At 33.2% G+C, this 18,247-nt stretch overlaps 1 protein-coding gene across 1 annotated transcript in view; it reads right to left on the reverse strand.

The window, feature by feature from the left end:
• Positions 1-18,247, reverse strand: part of USP34 (ubiquitin specific peptidase 34) — a 362,663-nt gene that overhangs the window by 172,491 nt on the left and 171,925 nt on the right. Inside the window, exons 11-16 of the mRNA XM_044659479.1 lie at positions 15,738-15,863; positions 14,844-14,973; positions 14,169-14,204; positions 13,674-13,804; positions 12,473-13,113; positions 11,209-11,423 (exon numbers count right to left, since the gene is read on the reverse strand). Coding sequence (XP_044515414.1) covers positions 11,209-11,423; positions 12,473-13,113; positions 13,674-13,804; positions 14,169-14,204; positions 14,844-14,973; positions 15,738-15,863 — 1,279 coding nt within the window. The remainder of the gene's footprint in view (positions 1-11,208; positions 11,424-12,472; positions 13,114-13,673; positions 13,805-14,168; positions 14,205-14,843; positions 14,974-15,737; positions 15,864-18,247) is intronic.

Here is an 18,247-nt window from a genome sequence, read left to right on the forward strand (position 1 = left end):
CAGTTCATTCATGTGCCTCTATTCTCTAATCATCTGCAACAGTTGTCAATTTTTATTGTCTTGCCAATTTGATGTGTATAAGGTGGAATCTCACAGTTCTTTTATTTTGCATTTCTCTACATTGTAACATTTTTTGAAATTGCTTTTAATAGCTTGCATTTCTTCCTTTGAGAACTGGATGTTTATACACCTTGGTCATTTATCTATTGATGAATGTTCTTTAATAATTTGAAAATTTTTTACATTTTGGAATATCAGACCTTTATCAGAGAAACTTATAAAAATTTTCCTGCCCCACTCCTACAATTGCTTATCTTCTTTTTAAGAGTATTAACTATGTTAATGCAAAACCATTTCAATGTTGTGTTAAGAAAATTAATCATTTTTATCTTATATAATCTTCCTCTCTACTCTCCTTGTTTGGTCATGAATTCCTCCATAATTCGTAGTTCTAAAAGGTTATTTCCTTACATACTCCTCTAATTTATAAGGTGACATTTTATTTCAAAGTCATGTATTGATTTCTATCAAATAGTGAGCTTTTACATCAGTAGTTGGAGTCTATAAGATGAAAGAACATATTGTAAATCTAATCTGTTCCACTAATTAACCTTTCTGATGTGTAACGAGAACCAAAACATTCGGATAAGTACAACTTTATAGTTTATACTTCTCTTAATTTTCCTGAAATCTTATTCCTTAAGATGACTATTATCATTTTTTTCTAGTTCTAGAAAATAATATTTTATGAATTTGATTGGTAGGACATCAAATAAATTAATTAGGCAGAATTACCATTTTAATCATATTGATAATGCTCAATAATAATAAGCAAACAAATAAAAGCTTGAAAAATAATCCTTTGCAAAAACCATTCTTAGCTCAGGAACCTTACAAAAATCAAATTTGATATAAAGGTGGTCAGTAATTGGCTGATCCCCGATGCAAAGAGTTATTTGTGGTCCCATTCGTATAGTTCTTATGTGTGTCTTAGAAGAGAAATTCAAATATTTTCTACATCTATTAATTATTTTGAATGATATCTTTCCTTTTAACTATTCCTCATAGATTTAGTTAACATACAGAAAAGCTAATAATTTATGTAAACTTCCTTTACATGTTATTTATAATGCTGAAGTGGCTGTTCCAAATAATTTCTGATTGACTCTTTAGGATTCTCTACCTTGGAAATAATATAAAAATGATATTCTGTTTCCTATTTTTCTATGTTTGTTTCCTCTTTCTTGTTTTGTTGCTATAGGTACTTGCATTTGTAGAACTCCATTAACTTGGTGAGGTGATAATGTATATCTTTTCTTTATCCACATTCTCCCTAGAAAAGTTTCTAGAATTCCTCCATTACAAATAATATTGATCCTTGGTTTGGGATATAATATTTACCATTTATTTTTTAACCTGTTTTAAAGAAAAACTGGTACTGTACTTTGACAAAAGCTTTTTGAACAACTAATGATAGAATCATATGAATTTTTCCTGTTCTTGTTCTTAATTATTTTTATTTTTTATTATTTTTATGTTTTCTTAATATTGAATTAGTCCTGACTTCCTGATAAAAATTGAGCCTTGTTGTTGGTAGTAAGACCTTATTAATATTTCATCATAGGCACTGTGTTAATATTTTATTTAATATTTCAAATCAATATTCATCAGGGAAATTAGTCCATAGTTTTCCTTATCTTTCTTTTTCTTCTGTTTTATCTCTTCCCTTTCTTTCATAATTAGCTATTAATTATATTTAATATGTATAAAATAATATAAATATTATAGAAGGAGTCTAGTAGGATCTCTCTTCTTTTTACTTTCTTAGAAAATTTTTACATAATAATCGATTCTTTTGACGTATGGAAAAATTCATTTATAAATCTTCCTGGAGCTTTTTGCTTTGTGAGCAAAATTAATTTATTAAGATAGTAATTTTTTAAATAGAGAAAAGCAAACAAGTAATGAATAAAACTGTAAGAACAATTGCAAGGTAATTCTTTTTATTTCTATCACAATTCTGTTTGTAACTGCTATATTTAGTGGTGATCTGGAGGAATGAACTTATTCCCTAATCTGAGCTATTTTCTCCCTCTTATTAAAGGCTCTTGGTTTGCTTCAAAAAACCAGAAATGAAGTTCAGATTGTTGGAAACAAGATAAAAGAAATAGACAAGATACTGAAATAGGTTTTAAAAAGACATTTTTTAAAAATTTAAGCTACTTCTAGTATTCTAAAATGTGGTACATATGTGATGAAGGAAGTAGAATTCCAGACCTTAAGTCAGAAATGCTCCTCTTCATGAGTTGGAATCTGGTCTCAGACTACTAACTGTATGACCCTGCACAAGTCACTTAACTTTGCCTCAGCTGCTCAAGGAGCTGGAGAGGGGAAATGTCAAACCATCTTTCTGAAGAAAACTCAAATAGATTCCTGAAGAGTTGGACACGAGCAAAAAATGACTCAACAAAAACAAAAGCTAACATCCTTTTTATATACTCTTATCAATGACATTATATTTAACTTTCAAGTGTCTAGAGTATAATTTGTCTTTCAATAAATAAAATTCCCAAAAGAAAAAAAATAGTTCTAGAACTGGTGGAGTCAGAATGAAGATCAAAGCATACTACTTTTCATTTTACTTTATTTGTGTTTTTATTTTTGGATTTTGGTCTTATGTGGATATTCTCTTGCAACAATGACTAATATAGACGTATTTAAGTATGTTTTATATGATAATATATTAATAGTGCAGGTGAAATTGTTTACCTTCACCAAGATGGGGGAAGGAAAGGATGGAGGGAGATAATCTTATAAGTTCAGAAAATATATGTTGAAATTGTTATTACATGTAATTGGGAAACTAAAATATTTAATAAAAAAGATTTTTTAAATGGGAAAAAATGGTTCCAAATCACTAAAAAAAAATACAAGTTCAAATAACGGAGGAATTATCTCCCACCAAGGAAACTGACTGAAATGATATAGGATAGAAATAATAAATATTAGCAGAGCTGATGGGAATTGTAGGATTTTAATTAATGTACAATACTCTAAGTGTTATATTTTATAAAAATTATTAATAATAACTAAATGTAAAGGAATAAAAAGGTAATTATTTTAAAAAATAAGAGCACGTGACCAAACTTTCCTTGCCTGTTTAAAAGAACCACTGGCGGCCATTCTGATTACAGGAAACAGAAAGAGAGATAGAGATAGAGATAGAGATAGAGATAGAGATAGAGATAGAGAGAGAGAGAGAGAGAGAGAGAGAGAGAGAGAGAGAGAGAGAGAGAGAGAGAGAAAGAAAGAGAGAGAGAGAGAGAGAGGTGTGTGGAGTTACCTCAAACTTATATCTTCCCCTATGTCAGCACACAACATGAGCAAGAAAGTGGGGTGCTGGGAATTGTAGTTCAAGGGTACAGAAATTAATTACACAATCCCCCCTGTGATTCCCATGGAAAACAAGCATGTAGAAATCGTTAATTTAAATCCTACAGGATTATAGATCAGTTTAACTGTTAATGAAAGTAATATAGAACTGAATTAGAAAACTAAAATAAACTGTTTATATGCTAACTTAAAAATACTACTAACACTGAAAATATACCTCATAAATACCAAAATATTTATAACAAAACTTTCTGAGGTAGCAAAAAAAGAATCCCAGTTGATTGGAGAACACCTGAACAAACTGTGGTTTGTGGATTTAATGGATTTGATTATTTAGTCATAAGAATGTTGAAATAAGAGAAGAAGCTTAGCGAGAAGAGCTTGGCGAGATCTGAATTAACTATTCATAATGAAGAACAGGCAAGGGAGCAACAGACTCCAGGACTACAAAACTGTGAAGAAAAATAAAGACATAAGAACTGAGATCAGTTGAGTGATCATTCTTGACTCCAGAAGAATGACAAAACGTCTTCCTTTCTGTCTATAGAAGAAGTACATTACAGAGTTCATAAATATGATCAGTGAATTGTTCCATTTTAATTAAATGTAGTTCTCTATTACAGGGGGAGAGGGGAGGAGGAGGTAGAGGTTCTTCAAGAGCATATTAACTAGGGAATAACAACAACAACTAAAGAAAACTAATCAATAAAACTTGAAAATGAAAAGAAAGGTTGTCTGGAATCAGATTCCTGAAAGGTTTTAAATGCCAAGGTAAGATTTTGTATGTTAGTGGCAACAGGTAGATCCAGGGGAAAAAATTTTCAGCAAGTGAATGTCATGGTCAGATCTGATACTTGGGAAGTGAATTTTAGCAGTTGTGTAAAGTATAAAAGAGAAGGAAGAGACTGTGTGAAATTGTTTATTGATTACTGATTTACAAGTGTTTTGATAAACATAATAGAAACCATTATAATCAAGCTTTGTCACTGTAACTGAGCTTTAAGGCTTTGAAGATTAGAGTTTATTATGTAGCTCTAATTCCAACCCACATTAAGTGAGCAAAAGCAAGATGCCAGTTGAGGGAAATAAGAAAGATGGAGGAAGTATGATACAATCTGGTCATAAGGTATTTTCCTAGCGTTAGATTCCACAGGTACAGCAAGTGGTACATAAGAGATCTTCCAGAGAATGTGCTAGGGAGAAGACTAATTCTATGCACCCTCCATAACACCATGAGTTCTAGGAAGTCCCTGGTCTGTGTGGGCACTATGGGATTGATTCTTAAAAGAGGATGTTGATCTACTTTGGGTTTTCTGGTGACTGATGGTTGAAAATTCATGGCCAGATGATCAGATAGTGTAACTAAGAACGAATCACAATATTAGTTTTGGGCCATTTCAGGACTTATATAACCACTAAATTGTAAAAAATGCTACTCTAACTACATCAGGGGTCTTTGGTTATGAGGGACTATTGATCTCTTATTATTGGCAACCACTACCCTTGTAAATAAAGAGATAACCTTAGAACTTTTGTACCTCAGTCTCACATTATTTCAGATTTATTGCAACAACTGGAAGTATATAAGCCATACTGAAGACAACTCAAATACTTTGATAGGTCATGACAGCCTAAAACAGGGAAGTGCTCAAGTGAGGGGGGAAAAAAATACAAGTGATATAGTGGAGGCAGAACCATTAAGAAGTGACAATTGACTGAAAATAAGAGTCTGAAGGACAAGTAAAAGACAAGAAAGATCTTGAATTTGGAAGTGAAAGGATGACAGAAACAAAAAAATTAATGTTAATGGCAAAGGTAAAGAATTCCATTTTATACACAGTACTTTGAAGCTAAAGATAAAAAAAATGATCAATAAGCATTTATTAGTGTTTACTATATGCTATGAACTGGGGATATAAACTTAAAAGGGAGATAAATTATGCCTTCAGAGAAGATATAGTGTACTGAAGTATTATAACATGTTCAAAGATAACAAGTAAGATATGAAAAAAAAAACAATTTAAAGATATGACTAAAAATGGAGAAGTCATAAAAGTCTTTTTCCTTGAGCATCAGACATGTAAACTCAGTACTAAAAGTACATAATGATTCCAAGAGCTTGTAAAAAAATGGGAGGAGGTAGTAAAACCTATATGAGGTGCAACTATTAGGTCAGTTCAGCCAGAGCATTAGCTACCAAATTAGTCTGAACCTACCTTAAGCTTCTCCCCTCTCCAATTAATCTTTTACACAACTGTTCAAATGATATCTAGAATACATATCTGCCTATGTCACTCTCCAACTCCAGTTATAGTACCTAGTATAAAATATAAACTCTTTAGCTTTTAAAGACTTTTACAATTTAAACTCTATAATCAGCCAAACTAGTTTTTGTGATACTCCTTACATCTAACACTTAATCTCTAGTCTTTGTATCTTTCCAATAGATGATGACTCTGGCTGAAGGGAACTCACCTCTTCTCTGCCTCTCAGAACTTTTTTTTCCCTTCAATATTCAGCTCAAAGAACATTTATTTAATGAAGCATTTACTAATCCACACAGCAACTAGTGGCTTCCTTCTCAAAAACGTCCTGTGTTTATTTTATAGATATTCAATATGTTACATATTAATGCATTGTTCTGTCAATAGAATATAAACTTTTTTAAAAATTCATATCTTCTGTTTTAGAATTGATACTTAAGTATAAGTTCCAAGGTAGAAGAGTGGTAAAAGAAAGGCAACTGAGATTAAATGACTTGCCCAGGTTCACACAGCTAGGAAGTGTGCTGCAAGATTTGAATCCAGAATCTCCTGCCTCTAGACCTGGATTTCTATCCACTGAACCATCTGGCTGCACCTAGAATATGAACTTCTTGAGAATGTTGATTATTTCCATTTTCTCTGTCTCCTAGAACTCAGTACAATGCATTGCGCATTGTAAGTGCTTAATACTTGTTGAACAATTAAATTAGCCTGGGAAAACAGATAGGCTGAAACCAGACTGTGAAGAGCATTAAATGTCAAACAAAGGAGCCTGTCTTTTATACTAAAAGCAATGGGCTACTACTGAAACTTCTTTAGCAGAGACATGGTATGGCCAAATCTGCAGCTTAGGAATATCAATTTGGTAGCTGTGTGAAGCACAGTATGCCTGGATATAGGGACCAATTAGGAAAATATTATAATAGTCCAGGCAAGATACTGATAGGTACCTGGATTAGGGTGGGTGTAGTATCAAGTAGAGAAGTGGAGGGTTATGAAAGGTACTAAAAATTAGCCACTTATTTATTAAAGATACACAGGAATGGGGGAAGTCCAACAGACACTTTGTGAAACAAAAATTAGACCATGAGACTAGATACCCAGCAGATCCATAACTATTCAAATTTGTCAAAATCTCTTGGGATCCTAACTCTGCTGTCCAATGGGAGACATTACCTCTCGGTTTTATGACATTAGAATATAAGAGACGCGTGCCATTTATAATGTTGTAATTAAAATGGGGGAATGCTATGTTTTAAAAATAAATAACCTTTAATTTTTATATCAACTATTGTACCTCTTGCTCTTAAAGACATGATTCAGAATTTTATGGCGGAAGGTAATCAGTATGACTTCTCCTTGGTGGCAAAATAGAAGAGTGAAGCTGCTGTCCTGGGCTTTTGATGCCTGGAATTAGAGGGCTCCTTCACCATATGCCATTCCTGGCCACCATTACGAATGATGTTCCCATCTCCCACTCCAATCCGTTGAAGGGGCTCCATGTGGAAATAAAAAATGCAGAAATGGCAACTGCTCAAGGCCTCCTTCACCATACAACCCTCTTAGTCATCATTACCAATGACCATCATGGGCTCAGCTCCATCTTGGAGACCATTAATGAAGAAACTTTTATAGGATGATTGTAATTAGCAACCCTGAGGACATTTTAGATTATAAGCATCTTCATAGGTAGAATATCCCCAGGATTCTGACTCGCAAATTGCTACTTCTTTTTGCCCTAATCACAATAATCAAGGGTCAGAGTAACTTGCAAAGACATCTGAAAAAAACTTTTCCCTTACTAGTTCTCACCACCAATTCATCCCTATGCAGCTTATATCCACTCTTTATCTGTCCTATAAAAGCCCTGCCCAATTGTTTAAACAAACCAAAAAAAAGTCCCTCGTTCTATAACTCATCCTCAAAAACTACATCCATCTTGGGCACCAAAGGGAAACTGGCTTTTTACTAAAGTTTTCTTTCCCTTTGGCTGATCATTCCTCTGATGATCCCAAAGCACTGGGTTAAAATTAGAAATTGGCATATTCCTGGTTGTCTACTGTCAAGAAATGATGGCCCATCACTCAACAATCTTTCCATCAGGTTTATCATTCCAATTGTGGTCTCATTTTATTTCCTTTACATTACTGACTTCATAGTTAAGGAAGTCAAAGCACTGTCTTCTAGCCTTAACTCTTAGGTCTCTTTGACATTCAGGCCATTCACATAGTGCCAAACCTTACCCTTAATAACACTTACCTCCTATTTAAAAGATTTTTTTTCCCCCGATCCTTCTTCCCAACCTACAAAATACTACTGTGGAACCCAGGCCCACTATAAATGTTTATGTTCTCTAAACTCAAAGTTTCATTGCTAAATAGTAGTATTTTTATTCATTGTCCAATTTTATGCATAATATAATTCAATCACTATTTGACTACCACATTCCTAACAGCAGATAATGATTCTACATATCATGTCCCCGCTGCATATTCCACTGTCCTATGTCAGCAAACAATCTCACTGCCCTATTTGTGAGCATGGTCTACATTTCCTAGAAATATATTCATATTACTTTTTTCCATATTTTTAATATATAAAAAGCTTTTATTTGACTGTACTGTGCCCTCTGTCTTCAGTCTAACATTTTGCTATACTTAATAAAGTACATTTCCTATCTTCAATTACTCACTACCTACTCAGTCAATAAATTGTTTTAGTATAACACTCAACTACTTAAATCTCTCAAAAATTACAAAAAATCTAATTGCTAAATTGATATTTTACGTTTTTATCCTCTATTATCTATCAGTACCTTTTAATACTATTCATTAAAATCTATCTCATATATGTTATTCTCTACCTAGACAGCTATAAAATTGCTTTGTCCTGATTGGTCTCCAGGTTTTTACAAAAATGTTTTCTCTTGAGTCTCTATCCATTGAACAAAAATTCACTCTCTTTTGCTGATTTTATATTCATGTCATGTCCTCTAATTACAGCTGTCCCAAAAAGCCTTGACTTGGGGTCCCATCTCTTTTCATTCTATAGCAACCCATTATCTCATCATTTCATATAGGTTCAAATAAGTGATTCTCAGATCTACAATCTATCCATCCATCTAGCTTACTTATTTCTCTATCCACCTATCCCTAGTTATTCTGATGATCCACAATATTGTATTACCAATTGTCTCTAGGATATCTCAAATTGTATCTTCTGTAGCCATCTCAAATTCAATATGTTCAAAAATGAACTTCCTATTCTACCAAAATTCTCTCCCTTTTTTAACTTCCTATTATTATTATTTTTTTTTTTAATTTTTAAACCCTTAACTTCTGTGTATTGACTTACAGGTGGAAGATTGGTAAAGGTAGGCAATGGGGGTCAAGTGACTTGCCCAGGGTCACACAGCTGGGAAGTGGCTGAGGCCGGATTTGAACCTAGGACCTCCTGTCTCTAGGCCTGGCTCTCAATCCACTGAGCTACCCAGCTGCCCCTTCTTCCTATTATTTTTGAGGTTACCACCATCCTTTCAGTTGGCTAAGCCTGCAATATTGATGTCAACCTCAACTCTTCATTTCCTTTTACCCCACATAACTATTCTGTGGCCAAATACATTTGTACTTCTAGGAAATGTTCCATATAGCCTCAACCCTAATTCAAGTCATGATTACCATTTACCTGGACTATCGCAGTAGACTTCTAATTGGTTTCCCTGACTCAAGTTTCTTTATATTCTAAGCTTTCCTCAGTTACAAAGATTATTTTATCTAAAATTTTGATCTGACCATGTCAACTCTTCAGCCTAAGTTGCAATGGCACTCCGTATTACAAACAGTATCAAATATAAAGAATGACAATGAAAATTCCATAACCTGCCCAGTTCTTCTACTCTCTACCCTTTGCTGAATTCTGACATATAAAACATTATAATTATCCATGACTCTTCATTTCACCTACCCAATCAAATGACAAGCCCAATGATTCTATATGCAGAGCATCAACAGAATCTATATATTTTTCCCCACTTATCTCCATTTCTTTATTTCCTGTTTTCTCATCAATAACTTAAGACTATTATACTACCTTTGTATACAGGGGCCTGACTATATCATTAATATATTCAAATATCTTTGATGACTACTTATTGCATGTAAGATAAAATAGAAATTTCATAGCTAAAATAGAAATTTCATAGCTAACCATCCGAGAGAGTGTGTGTGCCATAGGGAAAAAAAACATTGGACTTGGGGATAAAAACCAAGGTCGGATCTCAGCTCAGACTTTGACTAGTTTTGTAATTTGTAATTGTAAGTCATTTAACTTCACTTAGCTTCAGCTTCATCATCTATAAAATGAAAAGAAAAGGCAATGACATATTGGACAGGAAGTCAACTTTGAATGCAATACAACCAAATTTTAAATCCTGCCAATAACACATAGTAGACAAGTAACTAATCTCTCAGTGACTTAGTGTTTCTTCAGGACTATAAGTCTATGATCCCCTGCCACCTTTTCACCTTCAAATATTCTTCAACAAAAGGTCATTCCCTTTCTTCTACTAGACAGTTCTTTCCAGGGCTTGGATTTTCAAGATGGGAATAGAAGACTCAACTTCTATTCTTTTCCTGGTTCTGTTTCTAATTTTCCCCCAAACCCTGACTAAATTATAAGGAAAATGGAAGTACTTGGGCATTTTGCTATTTCTGCTGTTTTCTAGTGTATACTGTCCAACATATCCCAATTATTCCCAATCCCTAAAACTCTACTTTTTGCTTTAGAAACATTAATTAAATCACTTTGATTTAATTAAAATCACTGTAATTGGAAAGGGTATGAATTAGATCAACCTCTAAGATACTCACAGCACCACCTACTCTAAATACCAAAACTCCCATCTCTGGATACTAACTCTCCTAAAAGTCTTATCTCCCAATTTTATTATACCAGCTCCAATCTTTCTCTGCCTAGAATGTTGTAATCTCTTAGTAAATGTCTTTTCTTTCAATCACTCAACAGCTACCAATCTTCATTGAGTAAAGGAAATTTCCTCTGGAGAAATTTTCTTTATGGATGGAATCACAGGTTCAGTCCAATAAAAAATATGTACAAAATAAGGGATGGAGGATTGGAAAGCAATGAGAAGAAAAATAGTAGGATCTATACCTCAAGAGGATTACTGGAAGAATCAAATTACATGGTGCATCGAAAGCATACTGCAAACATTGGAGCTCAATATAAATGTAAAAAAAAAAAAACCCAAACAACAAATATCTAAAATTATCTTCCACAATTACTCTCCACACCTAATCCTAAAATACAGTGTTTTTACCTACGGCAAATAATTCTGGAGAATTCTGTGTAGATCTCTTTTTTGATCACATAACCCTCTACCACATAGTTATAGTTATATCTCTTTAGAATATTAGCTGAGGAACCATTTTATTTTTATCCTTATAAAATCATGCCTATGTTTCACAGAATAGGACCTTATAAAATTGTATTGTAATAATAAAAAATAAATACCCAAAAAAATGTAAAATCTTACCTTGAGTAAGATGTTCATGGTAGATAGATGCTAAATTTGGAAGATGCTGTTGAAGATGAGATGTTAACTCTGCATGTGAGTTAATCTGTACTAACTCTTCTTCACATCCAGATTCTTCACCATCAAAATCAGCCATATTTTTTTCTGATTTTGCACTGACTTGGGAACTACTGCAACTGACATCATCTGCACTAAGCATATCATCAACCATATGCCTACAGAATATGGACAAAAAAGTTTAGTCATTTCACTTCTGTTATCACTTAATTCAAAGCTCATATCTTCTCTGTAAATAACACCATGAAAAGTTAGAAAATTTTGATTCAAATAACATGTATAGAAGTTTTTTAAAGCTTAATTAAGTGGACTGCTAACCAAATTAACAGCTGAAACATTTAATTTTATCAAACCTTCAAAAGTCATCTGAATTCTTTTAGGCAATGCTTAGTAAAAACTTCAGTGAATAAAATTTGATATAAGAAAAAACTTACAGGAGAAATAAGTATTGGTGGGGATGGAGATGGGAGTGCACTTATATTCAAGCAATAGCAGTGTACATTTAATTTATATAATTATTTGAAGTATATACCAGTTTACAAATATAACCATAAAAATAAGTTCTAATACAAATATTAAAGGCCAACAGAAATCAAGACTAATTTAAATTTCTTATACACTATCTCTTTGATTTTCTTCCCTCTTTAGGTTAATTTCAAAGTTATTTCTGTTTTGAATGGACACTGATTGTATCTACTACAGGAAGATAAACATTATTTTAGTTCAATGAGATGGAGAAGGTAAAGAGGTACGATGTGTAAATGTGGATAGGACCATGATCATTTTTTAAACTTCTGTATGGGACAACTAAAATTTGGAGAGTACATAACCTTGTAAAGTTATTTGCAAGAGAGAGAAATTGAAGAAAAGTCATAATTAATTACTATAAGCTCCTAGTTATCTTAGAACATAGTAGATAGTGATAACTTGGACAAATTCTCTATGTAATCAAAAAGCTTCACTTTAACAATAGTTTCAACCTGATTTTTTCGATGTCTTAGTCTCAAAAAAATATACCTGGCACAGGATTCATTAAAAATTCTTATGTGTTCTTCAATTAATCAAGCAGTGATCCTAAATATAAAGGTTGAATAATATAGGATCTGCATGATTCAAAAATTGGACAATCAAACTGACTTAAAAATAAAACATAGGAATAATATCATTAAAGAAATTACAAGGCAGATTTCATCAAAAATAAACTTACCCATCATGGTGGTGGTGATGGTGGTGGTGGTGATGATGGTGGTGGTGGTGGTGGTGGTGGTGGTGGTGATGCTGTGGCCCAATAAACTGTCGACAATTAAATAATTCATTCCCAATAGCTTCTCCAAGGAAGTCACCAGTACGTGTGATACAAGAATCCTGAGATGCTTGTGATATGTGTGCAGTGCTCATTTCTCCTGCCATATCATGTTCTGTGTCTTCAGGACGCGAACAGGTATCCAGCATTCTGATTCGATTATCAACAGATGGCACTGAGTCATTGTTGAAAACAAGGTCCTTCCCTGTTCCATTGTTTGTGCCAGTTCTCTCTGGGGGGCCCTGTGATTCTCCCAAGCAAATGCCTGCCTGTGATTCAAGTTTTCTGTTTCGAAGGTCTGTAACACGACTGCTTTTGGGAGGATCATGGCCATGATCATCTTCTTCCTCTTCCTCCTTGAGAGCTTCCATGTCTGCAATGTCCTCTGAGTGTACTTCACTGCCAGGGCTTCCAGCTGACTGACTAGCATGGCTAGAATTGACCTCATTACTAGATCCATCACTGTGCCCACTGCTGCTTCCAGGACCACTACTTCCATCCTCACCACTATTGGCAGTTTCATCAGAACTTCCCTGTAAGGATTCCTGTATTACAAAAGATTTATTGTAGAAATAAAAAATGAAATATTTAAAAGTAGCATTATAAAGGGTCATAAACACAAAGGTGTGATTTAAACATGCAAGTACTGCAGATAAATTATTTAACTTAGAATTAAACAACTTCTATTTTATCCTCTAAAATATATCTTTTCTAAGAAAAATTTTGTTTACAAGCCTACCAAATTTTACCCAAGTTGCAACACCTAAGCAAATACTGGAGAACTAAACAAAAAGTCAAAAAAGAATAATAATGATAACAACTATATATTTTTAATTAAAAGTTTGCCATGACAATGCAAAATATGAATTACTACATATTAGGTTTTCCTAACAAACAGAAAATTGGGGAAACTGAAAAAAATATATAAAATTAAAATTCATTAGGAAAAAATACATCAGAAAGTCTACTTTGAAAGTACTAGTTATTAATGAACTAAAAGTATGCCCACGCACCCTGACTTCATTATGAGGTGCCAGATATCAAAGTATGAGTAAAGCATATCTACTTGTGAAAGCTTGAAAAATAAACAAAGTTATTTCCATACCTCTGTGTCAGAAAGCCGTTGCTGCACATGTTTGGTTCTATTAAGAAGCTGCTCCTCCATTTCAATATCACTGCCTCCACTTTGATGGGTATCACTGTTATCACTGCTTTGAGGGCTAGCTGCAGGTGACCCTATTTTAAAGATATTTTATCTTTAATTATTTTACTTAAGTTAATGTGAATATAACTATTAGATTTGACCTTTTGAAAAATGACCACAAAACTTGTCCCTTCTGCTAGCACCCAAAATATAATCTATAAACAGGTTATTTCTAGAGTCTGATTAAAAAAAAAAGTAAGATGGTTACATTGGTTTTATAGGGAGACTGGTAATAGTATTTCTGATTTTTCCTAACACGGATTATATCTCCCTTTGAAAATAAACTTCCAAATTCTGGTACCAATTTATATGTACTACTTAGAATGTTGCTCTAAAAAGCAATTAATTAAAAAAATTATAAATAATGTTGCTCTGCATGTCTAAGACTCAACTTACAGGGTGACGGGGCTGCTCTTCTGAGCTCTTCTTCCTCTGAAGAAAAAGGAAAAAACAGGAGGGAAACATTCTAAGTGACTGAGCTTCTTTGGCACAGCATATCAGTTGTTCATATTACATAATCAACAGAGATACAGGTAGGGAAGCCTGCAATAATGTAAGTCCCCACCACCTGCAGTAGTTGTTGTGGGTGCCTGCACAGAGAAGCCTAAGAAAAGAGTAGTATATATGAAGTCAGGAGAGAAAAAATTGGGGTAAAATGTAGAAAAAGTTTAGAAAGCCCTGGAAAACTATATCTGTAAAAGATAAACAGAACAGCTGATACCTCACAGAAACCTTTGAAATATAGAAAGAGATTATATATGTTCTACCCTCAAAAGTGTTTCCAAATATAACTTCATCTTCAAAGATTTTTTAAAAACAAAATATCAACATCTCTGCAGAGGGGAAAGTTGGACAATTCAAGTTCTACTGATAACTTAAAATTTTTATTTTGCCAGAATATACCAAAAACATGAAGCAAGTCCAGATTTATTAGTTATTTTACATACAATGTTGTATCCCATGCAAAAATCTGTATTTAATTTATAACATAGCTCAAAAGTCAAGAAAAATTTTCATCTAAAAAAAGAATTCATTTTGAAACACTGAAGTACATATTATTTTTTTCCTTACCTTTCTTATTTCCCATAGGGAGGTTAGTATTGAGCAAAGATGCAAAAGAACTCTGTTTTGAAAGTTGGGCCTTAGCTGCTAGAGCATTATTCCACAATGCTTTAATAAGCATAGATGCCAAATATAAGGTCTACAAAAATGGAGAGAAAATATGAAGTTAGTTATTTAAGTAGCATTAAAAGTCAAAATCATATATTCAGAAGAGGTATCTCTTTTCAGTAGCAATATATAACCATAGTCCAGAGATTATTAAACTTTTTTCTGTTAAAAGACTCTACCAAGTTGCCAATCTAGGAAAACCTATGGACTACACACAATTTTTACTAATAGCCAACATTTTAAGATTTGCAAAGCATTTTACATATATTATCTCATTTTATCTTCACAATACTAGCATATTGCTATTATTAACCCCCATTTTATGGATAAATAAAACTCAGACAAATCAGGGGTGAAGTGACGTGCACAGCCAGGAAATATCTGAGGTTGGATTTCAACTAAGGGATTCTTGATTCCAAGTCCAGCACTTTATCAAAAAAATACATAAAGGGGCAGCTGGGTAGCTCAGTGGATTGAGAGCCAGGCCTAGAGACAGGAGGTCCTAGGTTCAAATCCAGCCTCAGACACTTCCCAGCTGTGTGACCCTGGGCAAGTCACTTGACCCCCATTGCCTACCCTTACCACTCTTCAACCTATAAGTCAATACACAGAAGTTAAGGGCTTAAAATTAAAAAAATAAATAAATAAATAAATGAATACATAAATACATAAAAATAACAATGGAAAACAACTCAAAAGTATTTTTTAATTTCCTGGATATCAGGCTAAGAATTCTTGTTCTAGACAATACATTTTCCAACTTCTTACAAATAGAAAAAAATTTTAACGTCTTACTTGTTCTGTATGACCACTTGGATGAAGAGCTGAAACTAGATTAAGAAGATGTCTAAGTGGGACAGGATCCAAATTCTTGATAAGGGAAGGAAACAAGTCATGTATGTACCGACTACAATGTTTCAACTGGAAAAGAAGAAAGTTCACATTTATAAATATGGAATAGGAAAAGTACATTAACATAAAGCATGATAGTGAATAGCAAATTAACTAGATAAAATACATTGATCTTTACATCCATTATATGTAGTGGTAAAGTATTCTTATAATTAATTAAAAGTCAAATTACAGTTTTTAAAAAAATATAAAGTAGCATAACAGTACAAATAATATACTTGCTACAAGTGGTTTTTGTTACAATTTTACAAAATGCTAATGTTTCTTTTTTTTTTAAGCCCATACCTTCTAAGAGTCAATACTAAGTATAGGTTCCAAGGAAGAAGAGTGGTAAGGGCTAGGCACCTGGAGCTAAGTAACTTTCCCAGGGTCACAAAGCTTGGAAGAGTCTGAGGCCAGATTTGAATCCTATACCTACCACTTCCAGGCCTAGCTCTCAATCCACTGAGCCACACAACTTCTCCTAATATGTTTAGTTCTTAATAAATTTACATTTTAGAAATACAAACATAAAAAGGTTTAGTTAATGCCAAAATCAAAACATAATGTGGTTAGTGAAATAGAGATAAAAACTATATTCAGCAAAAAATGCTATATGATATCACCTCTGTATTGTTTATTACTTTACTGTTTATATGGGTGTATGTACTCATGAAAATAATATGAAGGATTCTTTTTTCTGCTCCTGCAGTATTAAACAAAAAATTCTCTGAAGGTTTATATTATGATAAAATCTTGAATGAAATATCAAAAATTTTCAGTTTATTGGAAAGCTGAAAAGAAATCAGTTGGCTTTTAACTTTTTATTTTCAGAACACATAATACTAAGAACTCAATAATGTCAAAATTTATAGTTTTTTCTTTTACATTAATGACACTTTATCTATTAAAAGAAAAACTATAATTTTTTTTAAAAACTAAATTTCTTAAAGCTTTTGATTGTATCCAATACCACAAGGTGATGTATAAAATGTGAAAGTAAATTCTTTACATCAATGTTTCTATTACTTTTGTGGGCCTGGGATGGTAAAGAGGGAGTAATTTCCTATTCTACAGCTATCTTTTTTTTCCATAAAAAGTGAGAGACATGCTTCATCATTAGTCTTCTGATATCATGACTGGTTACTTCATTAATGAGAGTTCTTGATTCTTTCAAAGCTGTTTTCTTTTACATTAGTCTAGTTATTATATAACTTGTTCTCCTGGTTCTGTTCACTTCAGTTTATATGAGTTAACAAGTCTTCCTGAGTTTCTGAGAATCTGTAGTAGTTTGCCGTCATATGGCATAAGAGTAAAACAAGAGAAAAGAGAATTTCAACCTTTTATTGATCCTATCTGCAATTTTTACTTTTGTCCTCTTCCATATCCAACATTTATATCTCTCCCCCATATCTAATGTTGAATTCCTAGAAAGTACAGAACATAGAGTCCCATCCAAAGAGGAGTGAGCTAAAGCATCTAAAGAAAAAGCTACTTGTCATTTTATATATATATATATATGTGTGTGTGTGTGTGTGTGTGTGTGTGTGTGTGTGTCTGTGTCTGTGTCTGTGTATATGTATTTATGCAAATATATATATGTATGTGTGTGTGAATGAGTAAGAAGATGATCTCAAAGAAGTCATCAGATAAGAAACCATGTAATAATGGGGGGAAAAAAGTAGTTTTGGCTGACTGAAAAGCACAAATGATAGCGGGAGAAGTAATTTAGAAAGAACTGGTACAGATAATGAAATCTTGGTCAAGGAACTAAAGACCTTAAGATACAGAAAATATTTTAAGATTATTTCCAAACAAACGGTGCAGAAGAGGAGAAAAGTAAACAATTAAGAGTTGTATTAAAAAATGGTACAGGAGAATGAACTTTAAATCTGAGTCATAAGGAACAATAAAGGAATAAAAGGGTTCTTAGACAAGAAAGGAGTATATGAGACAAAGATTGATGAGAATGTGCTAGTCTGGACTTCAATTAAAAGGGCTTCAATCTAAAATGGAAGGGTGAAATGACCAAACTGCCTAAGAATATAAAGCAAGGTAGCTGTTAGAGAATCTATGACACAGTAATGAGAAGAGCAATATGAAATTCACATGTCACAAAAATTTTATATGGTACCTTAAGAAAACACATATTCTTCAGGTGTCTATGCACAAAGTTATGTCTAAAAAGCAAAATAAACTAGAGAGAGTAAAAAATGTTGACTGCAAAGCGACCATGGAAACCTGGTGAGAAGAGACTACATTAACAGAATACAGATTTGGAGGGAAACTAAGTAGTTCTGTGGATGGAAAGCCTGGCTGGCGACAGGAGATCTTGGGTTCAAATATGGCTTCAGATACTTTGTAGCTGTGTGAACCTGGGTAAGTCACTTAATTGTGGGGGTCCAGCCCACGTA

The sequence above is a fragment of the Gracilinanus agilis genome, chromosome 2 (assembly GCF_016433145.1).
Source record: "Gracilinanus agilis isolate LMUSP501 chromosome 2, AgileGrace, whole genome shotgun sequence".
NCBI classification, from domain to species: domain Eukaryota; kingdom Metazoa; phylum Chordata; class Mammalia; order Didelphimorphia; family Didelphidae; genus Gracilinanus; species Gracilinanus agilis.